General features: G+C 40.5%; 1 protein-coding gene and 3 non-coding genes across 9 annotated transcripts; all 4 read right to left on the reverse strand.

The window, feature by feature from the left end:
- Positions 1 to 1,657: 1,657 nt before the first annotated feature.
- KANSL2 (KAT8 regulatory NSL complex subunit 2) lies at positions 1,658 to 26,892 on the reverse strand. 6 transcript variants are annotated; one of them, XM_012757300.3, is made up of 10 exons: positions 25,606 to 26,038; positions 24,783 to 25,041; positions 23,838 to 24,016; positions 23,209 to 23,323; positions 21,173 to 21,336; positions 17,880 to 18,046; positions 17,021 to 17,117; positions 9,100 to 9,353; positions 4,363 to 4,485; positions 1,658 to 2,462 (listed from the first exon to the last, which is right to left on the reverse strand). In XM_012757300.3, exons 1-10 carry the CDS (start codon positions 25,733 to 25,735, stop codon positions 2,331 to 2,333), a joined length of 1,620 nt encoding a protein of 539 aa, XP_012612754.1. In that variant the 5' UTR covers positions 25,736 to 26,038; the 3' UTR covers positions 1,658 to 2,330. The 6 variants fall into 6 exon arrangements, 5 of the variants coding, with proteins under 5 accessions (XP_012612754.1, XP_012612899.1, XP_012612829.1 ...); XM_012757445.2 differs by lacking the exon at positions 25,606 to 26,038 and adding an exon at positions 25,535 to 25,559; XM_012757375.2 differs by lacking the exon at positions 25,606 to 26,038 and adding an exon at positions 25,465 to 25,489.
- On the reverse strand, positions 2,684 to 2,820 carry LOC142873611 (small nucleolar RNA SNORA2/SNORA34 family). The gene has a single exon (XR_012921605.1). It is a non-coding gene; the product is annotated as a small nucleolar RNA SNORA2/SNORA34 family (small nucleolar RNA).
- LOC142873612 (small nucleolar RNA SNORA2/SNORA34 family) lies at positions 5,649 to 5,786 on the reverse strand. The gene has a single exon (XR_012921606.1). It is a non-coding gene; the product is annotated as a small nucleolar RNA SNORA2/SNORA34 family (small nucleolar RNA).
- Positions 16,781 to 16,917, reverse strand: LOC142873610 (small nucleolar RNA SNORA2/SNORA34 family). The gene has a single exon (XR_012921604.1). It is a non-coding gene; the product is annotated as a small nucleolar RNA SNORA2/SNORA34 family (small nucleolar RNA).
- Positions 26,893 to 27,796: the final 904 nt, after the last annotated feature.

Consider the following 27,796-nt stretch of genomic DNA (forward strand, 5'->3'; position numbering starts at 1 on the left):
GGCTCCTGAAAAATCAAACACGCCTGAGGAAAGTAGATCTAAAACAAAGTACAGACTGTAGTAGCCATGGAGGTAAACCACACAGATTTCAAGAAAACCAGTTAACTGACAGCCTTCACTTTCCTCACCTTTGAATCTACCAAGTTATCACACATCACTCAGGCTGCTATCAATGCCTGAGCACAATAATGAGCACAAATGGCTATTAGGCCATTTTTTCTAACAGTCAACTTTTGCTTGGGGACTCCATTAGCAGGGGCAAGACTTTTACAGTCTGATGCCCCTCTTACCCAACCCTCCTATCTTCCCTGTGACTAAGAACCAGGTCCTTGGAAGAGAATGGTAGCTATATATGGCCTTCTCAAAACTCACCATAGATGGGTTTGTGAATTTGAGTGGCTATAAGAATTTCAGGGGTGTTAGAGTACATATTCCCTATGGGGGACTTAATACCCCAGAAAGTGCTGATGGGCCTGTTAATTTACTTCTTTTTTTTTTTTATTTTTTATTTTTTTTTGAGACAGAGTCTTGCTTTGTTGCCCAGGCTAGAGTGAGTGCCGTGGCGTCAGCCTAGCTCACAGCAACCTCAAACTCCTGGGCTCAAGCGATCCTCCTGCCTCAGCCTCCCGAGTAGCTGGGACTACAGGCATGCGCCACCATGCCCGGCTAATTTTTTGTATATATTTTTAGTTGGCCAATTAATTTCTTTCCATTTATAGTAGAGACGGGGTCTCGCTCTTGCTCAGGCTGGTTTCGAACTCCTGAACTCGAGCAATCCGCCCGCCTCGGCCTCCCAGAGAGCTAGGACTACAGGCGTGAGCCACTGCGCCCCGCCTAATTTACTTCTTAACAATCACCTCGGGCAATCTGTATGTTAGTGTTCTACAGATCACTTTTTAAAAAAACAACAGGAAGAGGACATCTAATTTATAATCCTGTTGTAGTCATATTCATAGCTGTGTAAGTAATGTTCATCTTTGTGGATAAAATGTAAAAAGTACTAGAGAAACCAAAAAGCAGTAGGAAACACAAACCAAATCATGGGAAGATCTATTAAAGATGATCTCCTTAGTTCATCTGATGAGCCTTCTATGAGTTCTGACCATTCTCTGGATGTAAATAAAATTCATGATGATGGTATAACTGTATAAATCCTTGCGTGCTCACTTTAGTTCTTACAGAAAGTAATCTTTTGGACTCCTTGTCACAATGCATTATAACAACAGACAACTTCACGCTTAACCCTAACTTAACTTCTATTATGACCGCATCCTAAAATTTAGCATCAAAATAATCTTGACAATGCCTATCTATGCCTATGATCCAGCACCAGGCTCAATTTCTCTGTATGTTTTGTGTAAATTTCTAGCCCTAGAGGATTCTGAAATGGCATTAACTGTGAGCAAGAAATGGGAGCAAGAGTAAGGGACACAGAGTAGAGGGTGAGAAGAAGGAAGATATTTAAAACTAGTTGGCTTTAACAAGTCCTGCTCCTTTTCATTTACTTCTTCCAGGTTTTTACCGTATCTTCAAAACCAAAACCAAAACGAACTACTGAACATGTATCGATTTCCTGGGATGGAAGTATTGTGTGCCCCAATTTCCCTTTCCCATCAGACACAGGTCTCTAAAACCCAGAAATGATGACACTCTCAAATACAAACAAAATATGCATCCAATTCAAATGATTGTTTTACATTTTTGTAACATTTCCTTTAACATTTAATAGAAACTATATACAATTTTTACTGTATCTTACATAAGACAGCCAATCACAGAAATTTACACAGGTTAGAAGCAAGATGGGTAATTAAGAAGGGCCCAGTCCTGTGGGCTATTTTCTGAGAGGATAAAGGCAGAGTTTACTGGGGAAAGGGGTTCAGACTACCCAATTAAGTGAAGGTGAAGGCAGGCTAAAATGTAGCCCTTTAGATAAACAGACATCATCAGGGCCATCAATATTTCAAGGGCACCACTCAAAGACAGCTTCCACCTGGCCACTTATATGGATTCCTATCCATGACTTAGGAAATCCCATTACAAAGATGTCTCTTTCCCCTTAGGCATAGTCCCAAATACTCAAATCCCAGAAGCTTTGACAAGAATTATCACTCTCTTTCTTGCTCAGAGTGGGAAGAAACCCACAACTTTTGAAAACTATTGGTCCATTCTCTCAAAATTTGGTTTTATGTTTAACTATAGCATTCAATCCAGAAAAAAAAACAAGGTAGTCTGGGTTGCCCGTTTAGTGAGAGATAATCAGAGAAATACTTGTTTGAGGAATGAGAAATTTAAATCCACCAAAGTCAAATGGTTCCCAAAACACACTATCAACTGACAGAAGGGGGTTCTGGCTTCCCATTTGCAGTAGCCAATCCACTTTGAGGCAATGGTGCAGAGGCTTTCTCAGAATTTCGAGATCCCTGGGATCTGCACCCATCTCCAGCCATCTGCATCTGGCCCTGTTAAAAGAAATAAAGACACTTTGGTTAGAATTTCATTCATTGTGGTATGAAGTATATATCTGACTTATCAATGCCCATTTAGAGTAACAACATGACAACAAAAATAAAATAATTCTGGGCAGGTGTGCTTCCCCAAACTTAGCTATCCTTGTCTCTTAGAGTCAGAAGTCGTTACTTGTAGCACTCCTGAGGCTCTTCCAATATGAAGGAGAGCTGTGGGTTGTTTCTTCCAAATGAAATAGCCATTCTCTGCTAAGATAACAGAACAGCCAACAGACCACAGGAAGACAGTCCTTTAGGCCTCTGTTTGAAACCAACAGCTATAGTCTAACTGCTGGTCTTCAGTCAGGGCCATTAGTTTTCCATCAAAGGCTGAGAGAAACAAGTCAAGTCACATTATCAGTCCTTACTTCTACAATGAGAACAATCCCATTGCTGAATTCTCCTCTAACACATTAACTGCCACATAAGTTGTATTTAACTCATGCTATTTTGAGCCCGGGGCCTCGTGAAGTATATGTAACTGACACACCTCTCTTTACCTTGGGATCCGCGAGGACTATTTTTCAAGTTGCATATAATTCACGCACAGAAAACAATAAAAAATAAATTTTTAAATAAATTAGAATCATTTTGCTTTTGAATATTTTATTCTATTCTTGTAATAAAACACCATGGCCCCAAGGAAAAATTTTTTTCACTAGTGTGTCAGTCAATGTGTTAAAGGGTACAATTTACTGGCCAGGCACAGTGACTCACATCTGTAATTCCAGCACTTTGGGAGGCCAAGGAAGGGGGTGGGGAGGACTGCCTGAGCCCAGGAGTTCGAGATCAGCCTAGGCAACATAGCGAGACTCCATCTCTAAAAAGATCAGCCAGGAGTGGTGGTGCCCAACTCTAGTCCCAGCTACTCTGGAATCCAAGGTGGCAGGATCTCTTGAGTCCAGAAGTTTGGCTGTGCAGTGAACTATGACAACACTACTGCACTCTAGCCCAGGCAACAGAGCAAGACTCGATCTCCCCCCAAAAATGAAAATTTAAAAAAAGGTACAATTGAAGATACCATGTCCCAACCTTTTATTTAAATAAATTGGCCAGGCATGGTGGCTCACACTCATAACCCAGCTCTTTGGAAGTATGAGGCTGAGGCAGGAGGATCATTTGGGCCCAGGAGTTCAAGACCAGACTGGGCAAGACCACACCTCTACAAAAAAGAGAAAAAAAGTTGGTTTTTTTTCGAGACAGAGTCTCACTGTCACCCAGGATAGAGTACAGTGGTGTCATGATAGCTCAAACTCCAGAGCTCAAGCAATCCTTCTGCTCAGCCTCCCAGAGTGTTAGGATTACAGGTGTAAGCCACATACCAGGCCCCCCAAAATTTTTAAAAAAACAGCCAGGCACGATGGTACATCCCTGCAGTCCTACCTACTCAAGAGGCTGAAGGGGGAGGATCACTTGAGCCCAGGAGTTCAAGGCTACAGTGAGCTATGATGGCCTAACTGCATTCCAGCCTGGGCAACAAAGCAAGACCCGGTCAAATAAAATAAAATTTTTAAAAAGTAAATAAATTTTAAAAGAAAGGGGAAAAAAAAGAAAAAAGAAGGCAAAGAAAAGGAAGAATGTCTTACTCTGGGATATGAGGATCAGGGGCTATTAGGTATTCTAAAGGCCCATCTGGAGAATTAGGGCAACAAGGCCATCGAGGAGCAGAGAAGGACATTTTTTAAAAGTACCCTCCTTATATGGCATATTCACTGAGCAAAAGCCATCTGGGGCAATCTTTATACTCTACTTGTGATGACACCCCTACTCCCTGGAGTACATGCTACCCTGCAGGGAACCCTTTGCCTGGCTGGGTCACACAAGGAAAGCATAGGTGGGATTGTTCTTCACTTGCCAAGATATCCACAGGGCTGCCTTCAGCAATTTCTTTGATTGAATGATCTTCAAGGGTTAATGAAGGATCAAAAAGCAAGGGTGAAGGGGGGCACTGCATACCGTCACCCACAACATCCAAATCCTAGGAAAAAAAGAGAAAAGCCTATCAGCAATACCAAGGGAACCAATCAACTACAGGTGGCATATTTTCAGTAAACCTCAAAGCAATTCTCTGTTCCCTCTCTCATTCCTTGCCCCTTTAATCAAAAAAAGATTTTACCAGAATGTCCAGCAAATAAGACAAGATCCAAGAGCACTGAGAACTTTTTCTTACTGTCAAGTACAAAACACAGACCAGTACAGTGCCTTAAAAAAGCAAATTCCCAGGAAAATTAATACAGATAGTAGAATGGTAGAAGCTAGGGGAAGGGGAGGGTTACTGTTTAATGACAACAGAGTTTTTGTTTGGGCCGATGGAAAAGTTCTGGAAAAGAAAGTGGTAATGGTGGCATAGCACTGTGAATGTTTTTAATATCATTAAGTTGTACACTTAATGGTTAAAATGATAAAAAGCATATTCCCTCTGAGGCTAACTATAGTCAACATCTAAATTCACCAGTGATAAATTTAAGTATGGACAATCGGCATAAACAAAAATTACAATTAAATATTGCTTAAAAACACTGGGCAATATGAGATTGCCTGATTATTGTCCTAACAGCCACAAAACAAGCGAGTGAGTTCAAGAGGGGGATTGCTGCTCTGCCTTTTGGCTAAGATCAAGTGAAGTGGTGAAAGGGAAAAGGTGGGAAGGAAGGACAGAAAAATGTTCCTCTGAATGGCTAGGAAATATTTTGGTTAAGTCTCTATCCCCACAGAGTAAGTCCATGATTCTTAAACCTAACATAGTTTAACTACTCTGTTAAAAAACACTGACATAGGCCGGGCGCGGTGGCTCACGCCTGTAATCCTAGCTCTCTGGGAGGCCGAGGCGGGCGGATTGCTCGAGGTCAGGAGTTCGAAACCAGCCTGAGCAAGAGCGAGACCCCGTCTCTACTATAAATAGAAAGAAACTAATTGGCCAACTGATATATATATAAAAAAAAAAAAAAATTAGCCGGGCATGGTGGCTCATGCCTGTAGTCCCAGCTACTTGGGAGGCTGAGACAGAAGGATCACTTGAGCCCAGGAGTTTGAGGTTGCTGTGAGCTAGGCTGACGCCATGGCACTCACTCTAGCCTGGGCAACAAAGCGAGACTCTGTCTCAAAAAAAAAAAAAAAAAAAAAACACTGACATATTCTAGACTATGTTTCTTCCAAACGAATTGGCCATTCACACAGTAATATCAAATAGCCAACAGACCACAAGGAAGACATCGCTCTTGGCTCCTGTTTGAAACCAACAGCTACAACAGCCAATTACTGGTTCTAATTCAGGGCCTAAGGGATTGCAAAGGCTCAAACAATACATCAAACTAACTTTCATGCCACTACTTTCTAAATAACCTAGTGCTAAACTCTCCTTCCCAAGAGTTAAAAATATCCAAGGTTTATACCCCTGTGCCCAATCCAGTTTACAGAGGCTCTGCATTTCTAATAATCTAGCTTCATGAGAAGCTTAGTTCCATTAATTTAAGTAAGTCGAAGAATTTTCAATCCTTCCCATCTTCACCTTAAGGTAAAGAGAAGAACGAAACTTAAAACTCTATTAGGCTAGGTGCACTGGCTAACGCCTGTAATTCCAGCACTTTGGAAGGCCAAGGTGAGAGGATCACTTGAAGCCAGAAATTCAAGACCAGCCCAGCTACCAGTTAATTTTTCTATTTTTTTGTAGAGAATGGGTTTGGCTCTTGCTCAGACTAGTTTCCTGAGCTCAAGCCATCCTCCTGCCTCAGCCTCCCACAGTGCTGAAATTATGGGCATGAGCCACTGTGCCTAGTCCAGCAAAGGCTCATCTTAAAAACCCATTGGATTTTTAAAAATAAGGTTTTCTGATGCATTCTTTGAAAAACTCATGCCACAAATAAGGATTAACAAATCTGACAATACATTTAAAAAATATTTTTAAGATTCCTTAAATATCAGAAAACCTAAGATAACATTTCATAATCTCTAATATTTTGTCTACACATCTTCTGAAAAGCAAACAAGTAATATAATCATTGAACAAACTGCAACAGGAATAGGTTCATAAAGCTGCTCATGTTACTAAGTTTAAAAAAGATAACACCTCTCTCTAGGTTTCTTCAAATATAATGAGGAAGTAGACAAAAATCTGTCTTTATTAATCTAGGGCTATCTGTTCATTTCTTCTCTTCAATATAACCTTATTAGAAAAGTTTGGGAAACACTTAAGTATATAATCTCTATTTCTAAGGCTATTTTCTAGTTCTCATGTTCTATGAATCTATGAAACAGATTTTATAAAAAATAATTATAATCAAGATTATAATAAAGTTATATTTTTCTTAGCCAGGTATATTTGTGCACACCTAAGTCTCAGCTACTCAGGAAGCTAAGGTGGGAGGATTGCTTGAGCCTAGGAGTTTGAGGTTGCACTAAGCTATCATCACATCACTGCACTCCACCCTGAGCAACAGAGATCCCATCTTAAAAAAAAAAAAATTGTGGGCCGGGCGCTGTGGCTCACGCCTGTAATCCTAGCACTCTGGGAGGCCGAGGCAGGCTGATTGCTCAAGGTCAGGAGTTTGAAACCAGCCTGAGCAAGAGCGAGACCTCGTCTCTACTATAAACAGAAAGAAATTAATTGGCCAACTAATATATATAGAAAAAATTAGCCGGGCATGGTGGCACATGCCTGTAGTCCCAGCTACTCGGGTGGCTGAGGCAGCAGGATTGCTCGAGCCCAGGAGTTTGAGGTTGCTGTGAGCTAGGCTGACGCCATGGCACTCATTCTAGCCTGGGTAACAAAGTGAGACTCTGCCTCAAAAACAAACAAACAAAAAAAAAATTGTATTTTCCTTCTAAAGGAAATAACAAAAATCAAAAATTTGATAAACCCACAGGCAGTATACAACCAACTTTTTTAAAAGGGAGAAATTACAAAAAAATATTGACTCCAAGTAGCTGGGATCCTGTAAAAAAAAAAAAAAAAAATATTGAAACCAGCATATTCTCAATAGCACTTTTTCTTTTTCAGAAACTACTCTGTCCTGATATATCTCAGTGAAAGAGACCCTTGAGGCCACCCAAACCTTGCTTCTACACTTAGCAAACAATCTTGCAACCTATATTGAATTTTTCATTTAGATCTGTCACCTTATTCATGTTATGATTATATGAAAGACACTTTCATTAAAAAATTTGGAAAATTTATCCTCAGAAAAAATAAGGAAAACTTTTATCTAGAAGACTAAAGATTAAGCGAAAGTGCCAAGAAAGAGATGAAATGCCTCTAAAGTCAAATAATAGATCAGTGCTAATTAGGGAAACCAATGAAATCAGAGACTGGGACCAATTGAGGAAAAAGTTGAAAAAGATAGGGTCGTGTGCATACTTGGAAGGCTATAAGAACAAATACTTGGAAGAGCACTGTTGTTCCAGTTAGTTCACAATAGACTCTGTAACATACTGAAAATGGAAAAAATAACCAGAGCCTAGTTTAGAGGCGTGTTTCTAAACTATACATATTATTATTATTATTATTATTTTTTGACTCTGACGTGATTCAGGACTGGAGGACATATTCATCTGAAAATAAAAACCTTTACCATAGAGCCAAAACAGAAGTTTACACAGTTCAAGAGTTGATATCTACAGAAATCAAAATTCATTTATGATTTTAATAAATCAAATTCACCTTGGGGATAAGCACCCAAATCTTTAGGCTACACCAAATCTAACTGTCATCTTGCCTTTCCAACTTCCCTTACTTTATAATCTCCATTATCATTCTCTCAGAAAAAGAAATGCTTCTGTGAATTTAAACCTGCAAGTGGTTTTAGAAGTATCAATATTAAGTCAACAAAATAGAAGAATTTTGCTTTTCTGTCTAAATGAAATTAGTGGTTTAACAAATAAGTCCACTGCTAAATACATACACAGAGAGAACTGGAGATTCGAAAATCTGTCCACACAAAACCTTACAAAAGAATGTTCATAAGATCATATTCCTTACTGGCCAAAAAGTAGAAAAGCACAAATGTCCATCAACTGATAGATTTAGAATTTTAAAATGTGGTATATGCAAACAATGTAATATTAATTCAGTCATAAAAAAGGAAGTATTGATACATACTATTACAACATGGACAAACCTTGAAAAAATTATGCTAAGTGAAATAAGCCAGACATAAAAGCCCACAGTATGATTACATTTATATGTAATGTCCAGACTAGGCAAATTTATAGATAAAAAATAGATTAATAGTTGCTAGAGGATGGGGACAAAAGAAAATGAGAAATGACTACTAACTGATATTGGGTTTCTTTGAGGGATGATGAAAACATTCTGAAATTAGATAGTGGTGACAGTTGCATAACTGTGAATATACTAAAAATCACCGAACCATATAATTTCAAAGGGTAGAATTTATGGTATGTGAATTATCTCTTGAAAAAGGATGAAACAAATGAAGTAGGGCAGAAGTCTCTAAATGAATATGCTAACATACAAATACATACATCATTTCAAAAACTTACAACTCTCCTAACCACCAAAGACTAACCTACTCTCACAATTAATAAATAAGGCTTTATCTCAAGGGCCAAACAGAACAGAGCTTCTCTAACTTACATCACTGAACTCCAGAGGTAAACTCTCAGTGGGCTGAAGCTCAGCAGCACTCAAGTACAGATCCATGGGGCCGGCTTCCAGATCGTCTGGCACAGACAGCACCTGCTCGGGCTTATACATCTGGGGAGGCAACTGGAAATGCAGTGGGCAGCAGGGATCCTCAGAGAGGCTTACAGGAACTGGTTTGTTGCAGGGTACCTCTTCAGATCCCTGGCAACATTTGAAGAGAACCTGATTTGTATCCTGACAAATATCTGTTGAAAAATGGTCAAGGGAAATAAAACAGGATCTGTCGAGGTACAAAATACAACAGAGTTGTCTGCTATGTAAAATTTAAAGTCTGGACTACACAAGATAATTACAGCTACATTTGATACAGGAAAACCAAATGCAGTTAGTAATTTTTAAAATTACTTCCCAAAATAAATGTCAATTACTAGCATCGAAATCTAGCTCTACCAGTAATTTAAAACTTCTCCCCAACCTCCTTTTTAAGATCCTGATCATTTAAACTATACACTAATCCTGTTCTCCCTTATGACAGTGCTAGGCAAATAGCAATAACACTCCTAGGCCCACACACCTATTCACAAGAAACATGTCCTAGCAAATGCAAATAGCCTGCAGAAGCCCCTACCAACCCCTTCCAAGAGTCAAGAAATACAATGCAGTTTCTGGCCTGGCGCAGTGGCTCACACCTGTAATCCTAGCACTCTGGGAGGCCGAGGCGGGCGGATCGCTCAAGGTTAGGAGTTTAAAACCAGCCGGAGCAAGAGCGAGACCCCCGTCTCTATCATAAATAGAAACAAATTAATTGGCCAACTTATATAGAAAAAATTAGCCGGGCATGGTGGCGCATGCCTGTAGTCCCAGCTACTTGGGAGGCTGAGGCAGGAGGATTGCTTGAGCCCAGGAGTTTGAGGTTGCTGTGAGCTAGGCTGACACCATGGCACCCACTCTAGCCTGGGCAACAAAGCGAGACTCTGTCTCAAAAAAACAAAAAAAAACAATGCAGTTTCTGCACTGTTAGGCAGACAAAGTTTGCAAAAACTTTTAGGACTTTGTTTCCAAAGACGATTTACATATTTAAAGCAGCACCAAATTTGGGGAAACAGAGGTCTACAAATAGTCACTAGGTATCATATGCTGACAAGAACTAAAAATAAATCTTTTTTTTTCTTAAGGAAAGAGTGGTAACAACAGGGGAGTCCTTTTATGATCCCAAAGAAAAAGATTATTTTGCTTATGAGGGCCCATGAAATAAAAGTACTCCAGGAACACTCCAAGAGCTCTATAACAACTTCTGTTAAGGGCAGGAGAAACAGGGTCAATTTCCAAGTTGGCAGAGAAAATTCTGTAGAATGAATCAAAATTAAAATCATGATTAGATAAAATTCAAGTTCAAGTTACTCTGCAAAATACATTTATGCAAGTGTGGCCATTTTTTGAAATCTTAACCACATGGCATTTTTTGAAATCTTAACCACATGGTTAAGATTTCAAACCATGAAATTTCCCTAGATTAGCAAACACATCTTTTTTTTTTTTTGAAACGGGGCATTGCTCTGTTCCCCAGGCTAGAGTGCTGTGGCCTCATCACAGCTCACTGCAACCTCAAGCTCCTGGGCTCAAGAGATCCTCCTGCCTCAGACTCCTAAGTAGTAGCTGGGATACAGGTGTGTGCCATCACACCCGGCTAATTTTTCTATTTTTTTTTTTGTAGAGACAGGGTCTCACTCTTGTTCAGGATGGTCTTGAACTCTGTCTCAAGTGGTCCTTCCACCTTGACCTCTCAAAGTGCTAGGATTACAGGTGTGAGCCACTACACCTGGCCAAACAAATGTTATTTTAAACTTTAGCTTATTTTTAACCAGAAAACATAATTTTCTATAAATCAACTGTATCGGGGTTATGGAATTATGGGTAATTTTCTCAAAACTTTTAAGGCAATTTTTAAAAATTAAAAAATCTAATGTACATCATAGTTTTTTAAACCAAGTAAATCTTCTTGAATAAAGCTGTTTTTTTCTATCCTATCGAAGGAGTTCAGTCCTTCGAAAGGGCTAAACTCCAAAGCAGAATTTCACAATGATGCCACTATTGACCTGTGGGCCAGGTAATTCTTTGCTGGATGTCAAATGTTTAAGCAGCATATCTGGCTTCTTTCCATTATCTGTCAGTATCACCCCTATCCCTGAGGTATGACAATCAAAAATTTCTCCACACATTGCCAAATGGAGGACAAAATGGCTCCCAGTTGAGAACCACTACTTTAAAGGAACACTAGATAACACAAAGTAAACATTTACTGAATGATCAAATGAATAAACATGAATCTAATGGGAATAATCAAATATGAACTCTCTACATGCTTAAGAAAATCTAAGCAATATCTAATGTGCTTACACAGCCCAATGTTATTTAAGTTATTCTAATATTTAGGCCGGGAGTGGTGGCTCACACCTGTAATCCTAGCACTCTGGGAGGACGAGGTGGGCAGATCATTTGAGCTCGGGAGTTCAAGACCAGCCTGAGCAAGAACGAGACCCCATCTATATCAAAAATAGAAAAAATTAGCCAGGCATGGTGGCACATGCCTGTAGTCCCAGCTACTCGGGAGGCTGAGGCAGAAGGATAGCTTGAGCCCAGGAGTTTGAGGTTGCTGTAGGCTGACGCCATGGCACTGTAGTCAGGCCAACAGAGTGAGACTCTGTCTCAAAAAAAAAAAAAAAAAAATTTTTTTTTAAATATTAATCCATTAAATATCTCAACCAGAAACTTTTTTCATGGAATTCAAAGGAATTTCACAAAGCCTCTTAAATACCCCAGTTTCCTAGAGAAACCTCCCCCAACCATTCTCCACCCCCTTTCATTTCAGATGGGGACAACAGAGACAAAAAGAAGGGAATAGTTAACCTACACCTAAAGTCTGGGTACTTCACTTTCAGTCCAGTGCTGTCTCCATTAGACCAGAGTAAAGAGTTAACAGGTCACCAATGGCAGTCGCATCTTTCTCTGGGGAAAGGACTTAAGGAAGGGTAAGTGACTTAGGCAACTATGGAGTGGAAAGAAAAGAGCATAAAAAGAAAAAAAATACTTCCCTTCTCTTTTCAAATACATTTCATTTTCAACTTTGCTTTTTAAAATACTTATATTCCAATAAATTACTTGAGTACATTATAAGAAATATCTAAAATAGTCCTTACTATCTCTAAACTGGGTTTTTTTCTTTATAAAAAAGTAATTCAAGCTCACAATAAAAACCCAGAAAGTATCAAGAAACAGAGTGGAAAAGGGGCATTCATAACCCTCCTAACATGCAAAACTAATCACATTTATGTGTTACATTCCCTCCTGGTATTCAGTTTCACACAGGTAAACACATTCTACACAATTCCATATCCTATTTTTGTCACTTTCATTTTCCTGTCATTCACAGATTTTGGCAAATATAAAGTTTAATGGCTGAAAATATTCCATATTATATTGTGCCTTAATTTACTTTTCTCCATCTCTGAATATTTTAAGGCTATCTCCAGCCAGATAATATTTTATGTCAAAACACTGGTCTGCATTTGGTTGTCTTCTTTTTTTTTTTTTTTTGTATTCACAGACCAGATTTATTACAGATGGTTGTCGAGGGAACGGAAGTGGCCCCGATGGAGCACCTGGAGGGCAGGGGCATTGAGGGAGGGAACGGAAGTGGCCCCGATGGAGCACCTGGAGGGCAGGGGCATTGAGGGAGGGGACGGAAGTGGCCCCGATGGAGCACCTGGAGGGCAGGGGCATTGAGGGAGGGGACGGAGGTGGCCCCATGGGAGCACCTGGAGGGCAGGGGCTGTGAGGGAGGGAATGGAAGTGGCCCCATGGAGCACCTGGAGGGCAGGGGCATTGAGGGAGGGGACGGAAGTGGCCCCGATGGAGCACCTGGAGGGCAGGGGCATTGAGGGAGGGGACGGAAGTGGCCCCGATGGAGCACCTGGAGGGCAGGGGCTGCGAGGGAGGGAATGGAAGTGGCCCCATGGGAGCACCTGGAGGGCAGGGGCATTGAGGGAGGGAACGGAAGTGGCCCCATGGAGCACCTGGAGGGCAGGGGCATTGAGGGAGGGAACGGAAGTGGCCCCATGGGAGCACCTGGAGGGCAGGGGCATTGAGGGAGGGGACGGAAGTGGCCCCGATGGAGCACCTGGAGGGCAGGGGCTGTGAGGGAGGGAATGGAAGTGGCCCCATGGAAAAAAAATAAAAAATAAAAAAAAATAAAAAATTACAGATGGTTGTCTTCTTAAAATAATTTCCCAGAGGTAAAATGACCATATCAAAGAATATGAATATTTTCAAACTGATTTCCAAAAAGCTTATACCAATTTATATTCCCACTGGCAACAATTAGAAGGTCCCATTTTATCATACTCTCACTTAATTTTGAAATTTATTCACTCATTAAAAAAATTATATATTTTAAAGTTTATCTTAAATATATGTACAAATATCAAGTTTACAGATTTTAAATTTTCCTCATTTTACTTCCTATTTATAGTTAACTCTTGAACAACATAAGTTTGAACTGCACAGGCCTACTTGTATGTGGATTTTCTTCTGCCTCTGCCACCCCTAAGACAGCAAGACCAACCCGTCCTCTTCCTCCTCCACCTACTCAGTGTAAATATGACAAAGATGAAGACCTTCATAATAATCTACTTCCACTTATCAAATAGTAAATATATCCTCATAAATATATACACACAAACATATATATACACATATACACACACTTTTTTTTTTGAGACAGGTCTTGCTCTGTTGCCCAGGCTAGATGCAGTGGCACAATAATAGCTCACTACAGCCTCTACTTCCTGAGTTCAAGCGATCTTCTTGCCTCAGCCTCCCAAGTAGCTGGGACTAAAGGTATGCACTACCACCCTGAGCTAATTTTTCTTTTTGTAGAGAGAGGGGCCTCCCTATGTTGCTGAGGCTGGTCTTGAACTCCTATCCTCAAGTGATCCTCCTGCCTCAGCATCCTGAGCGGCTAGGATTGTAGGTGCAAACTACTGTGCCCTGATTTTATTTTTTCTCTAGTTTACTTTAAGAATATAGCGTGTAAGGCCGGGCGCTGTGGCTCACGCCTGTAATCCTAGCTCTTGGGAGGCCGAGGCGGGCGGATTGCTCAAGGTCAGGAGTTCAAAACCAGCCTGAGCAAGAGCGAGACCCCGTCTCTACTATAAATAGAAAGAAATTAATTGGCCAACTGATATATATATAAAAAATTAGCCGGGCATGGTGGCGCATGCCTGTAGTCCCAGCTGCCCGGGAGGCTGAGGCAGAAGGATCACTCGAGCCCAGGAGTTTGAGGTTGCTGTGAGCTAGGCTGACGCCACGGCACTCACTCTAGCCTGGGCAACAAAGCGAGACTCTGTCTCAAAAAAAAAAAAAAAGAATATAGCGTGTAACATATACAACACATAAAATATGTATTAATCAACTATGTTATCAATAAGGCTTCTAGTCAACAGGAGGCTATTAGTAGTTAAGTTTTGGGGGAGTCTAAAGCAGATCTTCAACAGTATAGAGGAGGCGTCCTCAAACTACGGCCCTTGGGCCACATGTGGGCTGCCCAGGACATTTATTCGACGTTCTGGGTGTTTTTGCTGCCGCTGCCGCTGCCTGTCCTACTTAGCAGCCGACTCGTCCCAGGCCCATAGTGCACACTCTCCAACGGTATGAGGGACAGTGAACTGGCTCCCTGTTTAAAAAGTTTGAGGACCCCTGGTATAAAGGGTCAGTGCCCCAAGTCTCAAGTTGTTCAAGGGTCAATTGTATTTACAGAGAACATAAACACTTTTCAACTATCTTCTTTTAAATATGTCCATAGATAGCCTTTGCCCAATTACATTTTAAGCAGTTATCTTTAAAGTTTCTAATTATTACTTTGCACAAGCATTTTATATTAAGGATAGTAATCCTTTCTCAGACATTTGTTGTAATAAATGGGTAAAATATCTAATAAACAATTAAAAAAAAATCAGCCTCCCTATCAAAAGATCAAGAGGGGGTTCTCCTTTTCTATTACACAAAATACATATTTTTATTTTTAAATATTGGCATTTCTTCCCAGGCAAATAAAATCCAGCAATGTTATGCCTTTCATATAAAGATTGAAGTAGATATAGACTAAAGGTGGCTCCTGTAAATCTAAAATGGAGTCAGTCTTGCTCTAACTATTAGTAAAAGGTCCCAGAGGAGGGAGGAGGTAGTTGAGGAGGCCTGTTCCCAAAAAGAATAGAGAGGTCCTGTTCCAGGAAAAGTCCCTTGTCCCTCAATGTACCTTTCCATTGTTCACTTGATTAACAACTAACCACAAAGTTCTGCTACTGTGATTGCTCGCTTGCATAGCTGCCAGCCCCTAGGGTATAAGAAAACAGCAAAGGCTTTGTTCCGGGCTGCTTCTCCCTCCTTGCATGGAGTGGTGACAGCCTCTGCGCAGGTATCAATAAACTAATTTGACTGATTGGATTCCGGTGTCCGAGTCCCCTTGATCCGCTGGTTTACAACAGATAATATTTAAGTGCTTTTACTGTGATATGTAATTTTCTCAATCAACGTCCATAATAAAGATGCACTTTCAGCTTGGGCATAGTGACTCGCACCTATAATCCTAGCACTCTGGGAAGGCAAGGCAGGAGGATCACTAGAGCTCAGGAGTTCAAGACCAACCTGAGCAAGAATCAGACCCTGTCTCTACTAAACAGAAAAATTAGCCAGGCATGGTGGCATGCACCTGTAATCCCAGCTACTCATGAGGCAGAGGCAGGAGATTGCTTGAGCCCAAAGTTTGAGGTTGCCATGAGCTAGGCTGACACCACAGCACACTAGTCCAGGTGACAGAGTGAGACTGTCTCAAAACACATAAAAATTAGGCCGGAAGTGGTGGCTCATACCTGTAATCCTAGCACTCTGGGAGGCTGAGGCAGGCAGATCACTCAAGCTCAGGCAGGATTTCGAAACCAGCCTGAGCAAGCGCAAGAGCAAGACCCTGTCTCTACTAAAAATAGAAAGAAATTAATTGGCCAACTAAAAAATATACAAAAAATTAGCCAGGCATGGTGGTGCATGCCTGTAGTCCTACTCAGGAGGCTGAGGCAGGAGGATCGCTTGAGCCTAGGAGTTTGAGGTTGCTGTGAGCTAGGTTGATACCATGGCACTCTAGCCCAGGCAACAGAGTGAGACTCTGTCCCCCCCCAACCAAAAGAAATTTAAAAGATGCACTTTAACAATCAAATAAACAACTCAAAAAAGTTTTGAAGCCCAATTGTAAATGTAGTCCTTTAGCAGAATCAAAAGACATTATGATGGTTCAAAGGCAAATTAATCAAAAGGAGAAGAAAAAGCTTCTCATTTTTAGAACCAATAAGCTACTGATTTGAATTAAGTTTAAATTATATAAGTTAACCACACAAAAGGATAATGCTAGAGGGAAGTTCATGGTGTAGAATCATCCTTTCGTTTTGGTTGAAAACCGCACAGCAATTTTGAGGGGTTATAACTAAGATTTAACAGCATTACAATTCTAACAAATAACTTAAATCAGAGATCTTGAGATAAATATAAAAATTTCATGGATATTCTAGAACTCCAGTATTAACACTACAAATAAATACAAGCCTACATCTATTGCCAATAACTCAGATGTTTCTTTCTAATGAATTGACCATTACATTTCCAAAGTTCTGAAATGGCCAACAGACCATAGAAAGATAATTCTTTAGGCTCCTGTTTGAAACCAACAGCTTCAGCAAACTGCTGGCCTTGATTCAGGGCCAAAGGAAAACAAAACTTTTAATTAAGCATACTAGCACAGAGATTCCCACTAGCCCTCAGTCTAACTAGCAAATCAAGCTGGAACAGGTGCCCAGTAAAAAGATACGGGTAAGGCAGTGTCTGGTCATTGGAAGAGACTGATTGGAACAACGAACATCATCCACAAAGGCCAAGCACCTCTGACTGGAACGAGTGGTATGAGCCTAAAATGGAAAAAACAGATAAAACCAACCAACCAACAAAAGAACATACAATTATGACAATACTTAGTTATATAAGAAAAATACACCCTTAAAGGCTAGAAAATTCAACATTTAACAAAAACTAATTCACCATTATGCAAAGAAAAACATTTAAAACCTCATGTATAAAGAATGAACCAACCTTAATCCCAAATATACCTGTCCCGTGTTATAAAAGTATGATATAACTTAATAATTTTCAAACTAGTCTGTCTTTTAGCAGAACCCTTTTTTAAATTGTAACCTTACATGGACCCTCAACAAATAAAACAGATAAAAATAAAATTAGTCTTACTGAAGCAGAGACCAAGAATTTGAGAAACAAATTTAAGAGTGCTCACTAAACTCTTCTTCCCAATAACCTTTCTTCCTGACATTCAATTGCTCCTATTCTACCTATCTTCCCACCTTTTAAGACAAAACTACCACACAACTTAGGCTTAACCTGTGGTATTCCTGAACTGAAGAATACCTGAACCAAAAAGATGTAGAAATCTTTCTCAACCACTCAATTTGTAGATGATAATACTAAAGCATAGAGCTGGTCTGTAGGGCATTGAGACTAGAACCCTATGTCTCCTGACTTCTAGGTAGGTGCCTTCACTATAACTCAAGAACAATTAAGTGAGGTTTCAGAGCCAGGACTGGATAATATTTTGATAATTATCCTAACTCTGTAAACAAAGTGAATGTATATATCCTAGAGGTATATACACAAATTACCTGTTGGGCGGCACCATCTGTGGCCAGCATTCTGCGTTCCTTCAACTGCCTGTGTAGTAAGGCTTCCACTCCATATCGCTGGCGGTATCGCCGGAGACACTTTAATCGCTTCAAGTTTTCTCGTTCTTTGGCCAAAAGTCCCTCTGGGCCAGTCAGGAGACTACTACCTAGAGAGTTACAAGAGTCAAGATGTTGGCCGGGCGCTGTGGCTCACGCCTGTAATCCTAGCTCTTGGGAGGCCGAGGCGGGCGGATTGCTCAAGGTCAGGAGTTCAAAACCAGCCTGAGCGAGACCCCGTCTCTACTATAAATAGAAAGAAATTAATTGGCCAACTGATATATATATAAAATTAGCCGGGCATGGTGGCGCATGCCTGTAGTCCCAGCTACCCGGGAGGCTGAGGCAGAAGGATCACTCGAGCCCAGGAGTTTGAGGTTGCTGTGAGCTAGGCTGACGCCACGGCACTCACTCTAGCCCGGGCAACAAAGTGAGACTCTGTCTCAAAAAAAAAAAAAAAAAAAAAAAAAAGTCAAGATGTTATCTGTCAAGAAACCCTTCAAGTATGCTTCTCCAAATCAACAAGTAAACAAGGAAATCTTTGACTGTAAGATAGGTAGTTTCAAAAGCAAATTCTCCTTCATTCTAGGTACCAAGGCAGAAACAAATCTAATGACAGTAATGTATTGCATAACCTTTCAGTCAATGAAGGATCCCTGTTCTGTGGTAAGCAGGTGTATACAAACCTACCCCCAAAGTCTGAGGAGGCTGAGAAGCCAAAGAAAGAGAGTGAAAAATCCATTTTCTCAGAAAGAAACAATAGGGACTTACGAACAGAAGCCATGTCTCCAACAGCAGTACAAGATGATGATGGATCCCTGTACCCTCCACCCCAGGGCTTATATGATACAGGGAAGGAATGGGTAGGACAACCAAAGTTGACCCCTCAGAGAAAGGCAAGAATTCTCTGTGAATCTGCCTAAGGGCAGGATTTACATGGTAACAGCAAATAAGGCAGAAATCTTACAGGCATCCCCAGAACAGGGGTTAATGAGAAGTCAACACGGCAGATTGCATCCAAGATGGAGTTGCTTTAGCCTCCACAACTCCATATACAATGATGGTCCCTTAAGATTATAATGGAGCTTGGCCGGGTGCAGTGGCTCATGTCTGTAATCCTAGCACTCTGACAGGCTGAAGCAGGAGGACTACTTGAGTTCGAGACCAGCCTGAGAAAGAGTGAGACCTCCGTCTCTACTATAATTGGAAGAAATTATTTGTAACAACATTTTTTTAACTAGGCCAAAAAGAAAAAAAGGTTTTGGGGAACAAGTTAACATATAAAGTGGTTTTTATATAAAGCAGCAATTATCTTGTATATTTTGATAAGCAGCAGTACCAGCTTTCATTTGTAACAGAGTTTGTGGCATTGGAAGAAAAGGATTCTGTGATTTTTGAAGTGAATTATGTTATAAATGCAAAGAGAAGATAAAATATTAAAAAACATTTTCTAAAAAAAACAAAAAACAAAAAACACTTTACTTTTTAGCCAAACTAAAAATAGAAAAAAATTAGCCAGGAACAGTGGTGTGCGTCTGTAGTCCCAGCTACCTGGGAGGCTGAGGCAGGAAGATCGCTTGAGCCCAGGAGTTTGAGGATGCTGCGAGGTAGGCTGACGCCACGGCACTCTAGCCTGGGCAACAGAGTGAGACACTTGTCTCAAAAAAAAAAAAAAAAAAGATTATAATGGAGCTGATTGCCTATTATCTCACATTTGTGGTAACGCTGGTGAAGAAATCTATAGTGATGTCATTCATATAAAAGTATAGCATATACAATTATGTGCAGCACACAACATTTGATAATGATAATAAACATCTATGTTACTGCTTTATGTATTTACTATGTTACATTTTTTATTGTTAGAGTGTACTCTTTCTCCTTATTAAAAAAAGTTAACTATAAAATAGCTTCAGAAGGCATTGCTATCCTAGGAGATGACAGCTCCATGTGTGTTATTAACCCTGAAGACCTTTCTTAAAACTCCTTGGGATCAGCCAGTACTAGAAGTAAAAAAAGAAAAAAAAAAAAAAAAAACTCCTTGGGTGAGGCTGGGCGCAGTGGCTCACGCCTGTAATCCTAGCACTCTGGGAGGCTGAGGCGGGTGGATTGCTCGAGGTCAGGTGTTCGAAACCAGCCTGAGCAAGAGCGAGACCCCCATCTCTACTATAAATAGAAACAAATGAATTGGCCAACTAATATATATAGAAAAAATTAGCTGGGCATGGTGGCGCATGCCTGTAGTCCCAACTACTTGGGAGGCTGAGGCAGAAGGATTGCTTGAGCCCAGAAGTTTGAGGTTGCTGTGAGCTAGGCTGACACCACGGCACTCACTCTAGCCTGGGCAACAAAGCGAGACTTTGTCTCAAAAAAAAAAAAACAAAAAAAACTCCTTGGGTGAAAAAATTTTAAAGAATTACAAAAAAAAACAAACCCTTGAAGACCTTACAAATAGGGCAAGATGTGGAAGTGGAAAACAATAGTAATGATTCTGACTCTGTGTATGCCTAGTCTAATGTGTGTGTTTGTGTCTTAGTCTTTAACAAAAAAGTTTAAAAAATAAAAAACATTAGAAAATTTTTAAATAGAAAAAATCTTACAGAATAAAGGCATAAAAATATTTTTGTAAAGCGGTACAATGTTTTAAGCTAAATATTATTACAAAAGAGTCAAGAAGTTAAAAAATTTTTAAAGTATAAAAGTTACAATAAACTAAGGGTAATTTATTATTAAAGAAAAGTTTTTCATAAATTTACTGTAGCCTAAATGTAGTGTTTATAAAGTCTATAGTACTATGTAGTACCATCCTAGGCCTTCACATTCACTCACCACTCAACTGACCAACTCAGAGCAACTGCTAGTCCTGCAAGGTCCATTCATACTAACTGCCCTAATACAGGTGGTACCATTTTTTAACCCTTTATACTGTATTGTAACTGTACCTTTTCTATGTTTACACATACAAATACTTACCATTGTGTAACAAGTGCTCCCAGAATTCAGTATGGTAACATACTGTACAAGTTTGTAGCCTAGAAGCAATAGGCTATCCCATATAACCTAGGAGTGTAGTAGACTATACTATCTAGGTTTGTATAAGTGCACTCTTTGAGGTTCAAAAAATAACAAAATCACCTAATAACGCACATATCCCTATCAATAAGCAACACATGACTTTACTACCAAAATCACATGTTGAACCCACAATAACTTGTTGAAAATGTCATACAACTTGCCTAGAGCTTCATGTTCCACTTTGCGATTATGTAAGTACCGGCGCTTCTTTTCCTTGAGCAGATGCTGAAGTCGTTTAAACTGATCGATGTACAAAGACTGCAAACGAATTAGCTTCTCACGCATAATCAGAGCCACTTCTTCTGCTGTGTAGACACCAGCATGTCTGGAAAAAGAGAATACAGCAAAACATAAGAAAACACAATACTAATAAAAATCCAAGCTTAAAAGTAGAAAATGGGGAATAGTCATTCTATTTTTCCAGAATGAGATGATGAGGAGATTGCCTGATCAAAAAAGAAAAAAATGTAGAAAAGGGTAGTACGATTAGACTTAGGGAACATGTTTCATTATTTTCCCCAGTTATTTATTTGTATTATGCCTAAAAGAAGTGAAGATAAGGAACACTATAAATTTTTATTAAATCTACATTCTTATTCCACTTAAATAACTTAATATGGAATCATCACTTACCAGTCAGGACAGCTTTAAAGTGTTCAATTAATTAACATGTATCTTGGTTTTTTTTTTTTGTGCCAAACCAGAAAATGCTGAAATTAACATGTATCTTAACATATTCTAATTAAAGCACAAAAGATACCAACATCAAGTTGATTAAAACTTGTAATTTTTAAAAAAACACATTTGTTAGCCAGGCACAGTGGCTCACACTCATAATCCTAGCACTCTGAGAGGCCAAGGTGGGAGGATCCCTTGAGGTCAAAAGCTCAAGACCAGCCTGAGCAAAGCAAGACCCTGTTCTCTACTAAAAAATATAGAAAAAATTAGCCAGGCATGGTGGCGCATGCCTGTAGCTACTCAGGAGGTTGAGGTAGGAGGACTGCTTGAGCTCAGGAGTTTGAGGTTGCTGTGAGCTAGGCTGACGCCACAACACTCTAGCCTGGGCAACAGAGTGAGACTCTGTCATAAAAAAAAACCCATGAGACAGAGAAATACAAGACTTTGGAATGACAACATTTTTATGTTTCTACAACTTGTCAATCATGGGTTAAGTGAAGAGCAGAACCTTAGTAAGATGTAATTGGGATGATTACTCACTTCTGGATTTCTAAATCAGTTTTTCTTAGGCGAGACTTTGGTTTCATGAAATATACCTTTGTATTTTTCTTTAAAAAATTTCATAAAGGGCTGGGCGCAGTGGCTCACACCTGTAATCCCAGCACTCTGGGAGGCAGAGGCAGGAGGATTGCGCAAGGTCAGGAGTTCGAAACCAGCCTGAGCAAGAGCGAGACCCCGTCTCTACTATAAATAGAAAGAAAATTAATTGGCCAACTAGTATATATAGAAAAAATTAGCCGGGCATGGTGGCACATGCCTGTAGTCCCAGCTACTCGGGAGGCTGAGGCAGAAGGATTGCTTGAGCCCAGGAGTTTGAGGTTGCTGTGAGCTAGGCTGACACCACGGCACTCACTGTAGCCTGGGCAACGAAGCAAGACTCTGTCTCAAAAAAAAAAAAAAAATTCACAAAGAAACGATAAATGTTTAAGGTGATGGATATAGTAATTACCTCGATTTGATCATTAAACGATGTGTACATGTGTCAAAACATTTTGTACCCCATAAACATGTACAACTGTAAACTAAAAATAAAACTTTTAAGAAAAATCCATAAACACAGAATTCTGCAAAATAAGTAATTATTCAAGTACAATCACCTCATTATTCCTGAGTTTTAGGCCGCCTATTCACATTGATTTTCCCTTCTCTGGTCTGAGCATTTTTCAACTTATCTCCCACATTCCCATCTTCAAATGTCCTATTTTCTCCCTTGCACTTTGTCTTATGTAGAATTTGGTGTGCAAAATTTTTCCAAATTATAAGGCTTCTAAAAAAGAATCAAATCCTGCTTTGAGGCAAGATGATAATGAACCATCATGATATACAACAGTTTTTACTGCTCACAGTTATCTTTGACCCTCCTAAATTACTGATCTATTAACAGCATAGCATGCAGCACTACATTCCATATACTAACTACATAAGATATTCAAAAGCCTTATGTGGAGTTACAACTTACTTTAGGGGATCTTCTTGATCACTGTCTATGCTATCAGCTTCACTGTCAGGGTCACCTCTCCATGTCTGATCCACAGTAATGGGTTCCTGCTCCCCATCACTCCAGCTGTCTTCATCTGAGGCAAGGAAGGGAGAGCAGCCATTAAGACTTCCCACCTCTGTAACTCCACCACACCAAACTAGATTACTTAACATATTAATCCAAACCTTAAAATTAAAAAAAAAAAAAAAAAAAACTTAGTACAAAGGCACTGGCAAATAAAAATGCTTAAAATACAACCCTGGTGAGATTATTTACAACATAAATAGTTAACCACACCCTCTCAAAAGGACAGAAAAGCCAATCTAAAAATTATTCTTGTTTCCTAAAATTACTTTACCTAACAAAGCTGTTAAGCACAAAAACAGCAATGAAGGAAAATGTCACCAACTCAGGGGAGTAAACCTAAACAAATACTACTTCAAATTCAAAAGAACTGGTAAACAACATAGCAATCCTGGAATGCTCACTGAAGTCCCAATGAATAAAAAATAACATTGCCAAATATATTCAAGGTACTGTACTAAATTAAACTAAGTTCTTTCTTAACCTTCGTCCTCCTTTTTCATTCTAGGAGACAAGATCCTTACCCAGTATTCGGCTGGCTTCACTGCGGCTACTTTCTGGAGTCTGAGACCCCAGCTCTGTCTTAGCATATGAGCTCAGCTGGCATAAGAGTGTTTCACCCATAGGCCCTGGGTTGGTCTTCTTCATTTGAGCATGAAGTGCCAGGGCATTCCTACGGGCATGTTCAGCACAGAAGGACACCCTAAAGAAACAAGACATTAATAGTTACAGGTCCCTTCTTGAAAGGGTTCAGTGATTTCCTTAGTCCCAAATCTTTAAATCATTTTTAGGAAATTAAAGTGTCTATTATATTCATTTCTAAAAAGGCCAGTTTAGTCGAAGGAATTTAACTGACCCAAGGTCAACTCATTTGATGTTATTAAAGGGAAATGCAGGCAGTGATATCCAGTGCTTCACCAAACAAAACATTCCAACTATAAAAATGTTGACATCATCTCATAAACCATGCACCCTTTCATCTTTCAAAACTGGTTCTGGAAGGCTACGCAATATTTTAATATCAATCCACTGTAGGTAGTAAGATGTAGGACACAATTTTAAAACTACAAGATATCATCTAGTCATTACGTTTTTGCATGGATACCTTTGTGTATATGATGAAACCTATGAAGTCTCTTCCAGAAGAATACACACATATACAATTTTGCATGTTATTTAACAAAGTTCATGGCCAGCCAAAAGAGCCATGTATCCCTGCATTAGAAATAATTTAGAATATCCCTTCATTTTACAGATAAGGAAAAAGATCCAAAGAGAGGAACTAAGTGACCCAACTCAAGTGTCCTAAAAGTTTTCACCGTCTCAATGTTTTTTAATTTTCAAAAGATATATCCATAACCCCAATTTTAAAAGCACATGACCTAAAACTCGGCAGCTATGCTCAAACCCATATCATATCATATCCTACTCTCACTTTAAGACACACATATCTCTATACATATACATACCCATCTTTCTTCTCTGGCTTTGGGGCAGCATTGGGACATCTTTTTCCATTCTTCGTCGATATATAACTACACTGCTTGAAGGGTGCATTCTTGTCTTCAAGGATATGCTTAATGCAAAACTCCTGCCCCTCGAGACGAGGTTGAGAGCATGGGCGATGAGTGAAAGAACACGACAAGGGCTCCTGAGATCTGGACACTGGGGTGATCCTCCCCCGATTGGTTGGCAAGACGTGAATCCGAATCCTGTTCATACCAAAACCTGCAGAGTCAAACGAAAGATCAAAAAAAGCCCTCACCCTTCCTGAAAATTCCTCCTCTACAATATCCAGAGGGATCGCAGATAGTTTCTACAGGACCGGCAGAAATTGGCCCCGCAGCCTATGCTCCTTAACTCCTCACCGCCCTCCCCCAAGTCTTCACAGGCATTTTTGTGACTCTTCCTCCCCTTAACTTCTCCCATCGGGCCCAGAAGATACGTTCAAAGTATCTTCAGCACTCCCGACTGCAGCACGGGCGGAAGCTACAGCGCCTGCCCCACGAGGCGGCCACGCCGCAGCACCGCGCCCCGCCCCCGCCTCTCCGCACGCCGCCTTTGTCCCGTCCCGCCTCAGAGATCACGACTGGGCCAGGCCAAGCCTCGGCTGCCCGTGCGAACGCCATTTTGTCCTAAAGCTCCAGTCACCGGAGAACCTGGCTCCTGGAAGCCTGTAGGAAGGAGATTGATTCCGACACTGCTTGAGGCGAAGTAGCACCTCCGAGCCAACAGAAAGCGAAGAAGCAGCCTAACCGCAAGGTCTAAGAGCACGCAGCACCGCCATCTTACCTCGGGCGCCGCGCTCTGCCGCGCCAGCCGCTCTTAACTCGGCCCCGCTCCTTTCCGCGCTCCTAACTGCTGATTGGATACTGCTCCGATGACGCTGCGTCGCCATTGGCCGAGGCCTGCTACCTAGCATATCTGGGAAGGCGGAGCTCTGAGAAAAGGCACGGCTGGTGTGGCTAAGACGAACTGTCTGTCAGCAACTCTGCCCAGAGGAGAGCGAGCCCAGAAGCCCGTCGCAGGGCTGGCTGCTGCGTGGATTGCAGGCTGCAGATATTTTCCATGTCATAGCTTGGCTCATTTTCAGGTCGTTTTTGGACCCTGGGTCTGTAGTCCTAGGCTGCTGCTCTCTTACCACTCATACACAGAGGCTAGAGAATCAGTGTACATTTGACTCTTACACATGAAAAAGATTCAGTTTTCTTTTATGAACAGTGTAATACATTTACTGAACATTTGATGTAGCGCACCGAGAAACATTTTTGGGGTGTGTACTATGATTAACGTAATGGAGAATTACATGTATAAATCATTTAATTTTTCACAGCAACCCTAAAAGGTAGAAACTATTACTTCCATTTTACAGAGAAGAGGACCGAGGAACATAATGGGCCTATAACTGGTAAATGGGAGGAAGAGGCGAAATTGAACACAGCCTCATCCTTTATCCCTTATCGCCTCTCATTTAGTAAACAGCATTGGACCGAGAATAAGGAAATATGAGTTCTAGTTTAAGCCCTGATTCTCTAAAATTCTCTACAACGCCATGCTAAGTAATCCAGATATTATAGAAATGACAGGCACAATACCAATTTTATCATCCTTTAAGGGTTTTAAGTTAAAAGCATCTCTCCTCTATCATCGCCACCACTTTGTTTTATAAAAATGATCCAACATTTTATTTGCATAACCCTTCTAGATATTTTTTACATCCCAACCTCCCTTAATCTGCTCATTGTCATTTTCATTTAAGCTATTTTAGCCATGATGAATGAGCAGGTGAACGTGATTAACAGTGGAGGTGAGTATAGAGAATCTATAGCCCTCAAGAAAAGTAGTACGTTTAGGGACAAGAAATGATTAAAACGAACAAAAGAAGGGTGTGAGGATAGTGCTGTTTCCAGAGACAGTCTTAAAACAAGGCCCTTTCCTGAAATTAATTGATTCAACAAATATTTATTGAACATCTAAGTACCAGGCACTAGGGATATAGGATAGAACAAGAAAAATAACCCTGCTCTCCAAAACTAGCTGGAAGCAGTCACATTACAGAATATTTGAGAATCAGAATCTGCAACCAACTGTGATAATATCAAAAAGTAATATTAAAACTACTCTAGGCCGGTGGCTTCCACCTGTAATCCCAGCACTCTGGGAGGCTGAGGTGGGAGGATCCCTTGAGCTCAGGAGTTCGAGAGGAGCCTGAGCAAGAGCCAGACCCGTCTCTACTAAAAATAGAAAAAATTAGTCGGAGTGGTGGCACATACCTGTAGTCCCAGCTACTCGGAAGGCTGAGGCAGAAGGATCGATTGAGCCCAGGAGTTTGAGGTTGCTGTGAGCTAGGCTGACGCCACGGTACTCACTCTAGCCAGGGCAATAGAGTGAGACTCTGTCTATAAATTAATTAATTATCAATCAATTAAAACTACTTTAGTGAACAATGTCAAGAGATACAGGAATAGAGATGCAACAAAGATTTTCCTTTAATGAGACGGTCTGCTGAAGGGCTTAGTTGAAAAAAAATCCTTCTGCTAAGTCCAAGACAGACAAAAAATTACTACTTAGAAATTTAAAAGTAAATTACTATTTACTTTGGTGTTTTTTTTTTTGTTTTTTTTGAGATAGAGTCTCACTCTGTTGTGCCGGCTAGAGTGCTGTGGGTCAGCCTCGCTCACAACAACCTCAAACTCCTGGGCTCAAGCAATCCTTCTGCCTCAGCCTCAGCGAGTAGCTGGGGCTACAGGCATGCGCCACCACGCCCGGCTAATTTTTTGTATATATATTTTTAGTTGGTCAATTAATTTATTTCTATTTTTGGTAGAGACGGGGGGTCTCACTCAGGCTGGTTTCGAACTCCTGACCTTGAGCAATCCACCCGCCTAGGCCTCCCAAAGTGCTAGGATTACAGGCGTGAGCCACCACGCCCGGCCCATTCAGTCTTTATGCAAGGCCCTGTGGTATCTGGCTTTCTATTGCC

Source organism: Microcebus murinus, chromosome 10, assembly GCF_040939455.1.
Source record: "Microcebus murinus isolate Inina chromosome 10, M.murinus_Inina_mat1.0, whole genome shotgun sequence".
Classification (NCBI taxonomy): Eukaryota; Metazoa; Chordata; class Mammalia; order Primates; family Cheirogaleidae; genus Microcebus; species Microcebus murinus.

Coding starts and splice junctions, on each gene's coding strand:
- KANSL2 (XM_012757300.3), bottom strand. CDS start 25,735: ATGCTAGGTAGCAGGCCTCGGCCAATGGCGACGCAGCGTCATCGGAGC. Junction 23,324..23,837: donor TGAAGCCAGCCGAATACTGG/GTAAGGATCTTG, acceptor TCCTTGCCTCAG/ATGAAGACAGCTGGAGTGAT. Junction 2,463..4,362: donor GCAGCCCTGTGGATATCTTG/GCAAGTGAAGAA, acceptor TTCTTTTAACAG/GGCCAGATGCAGATGGCTGG.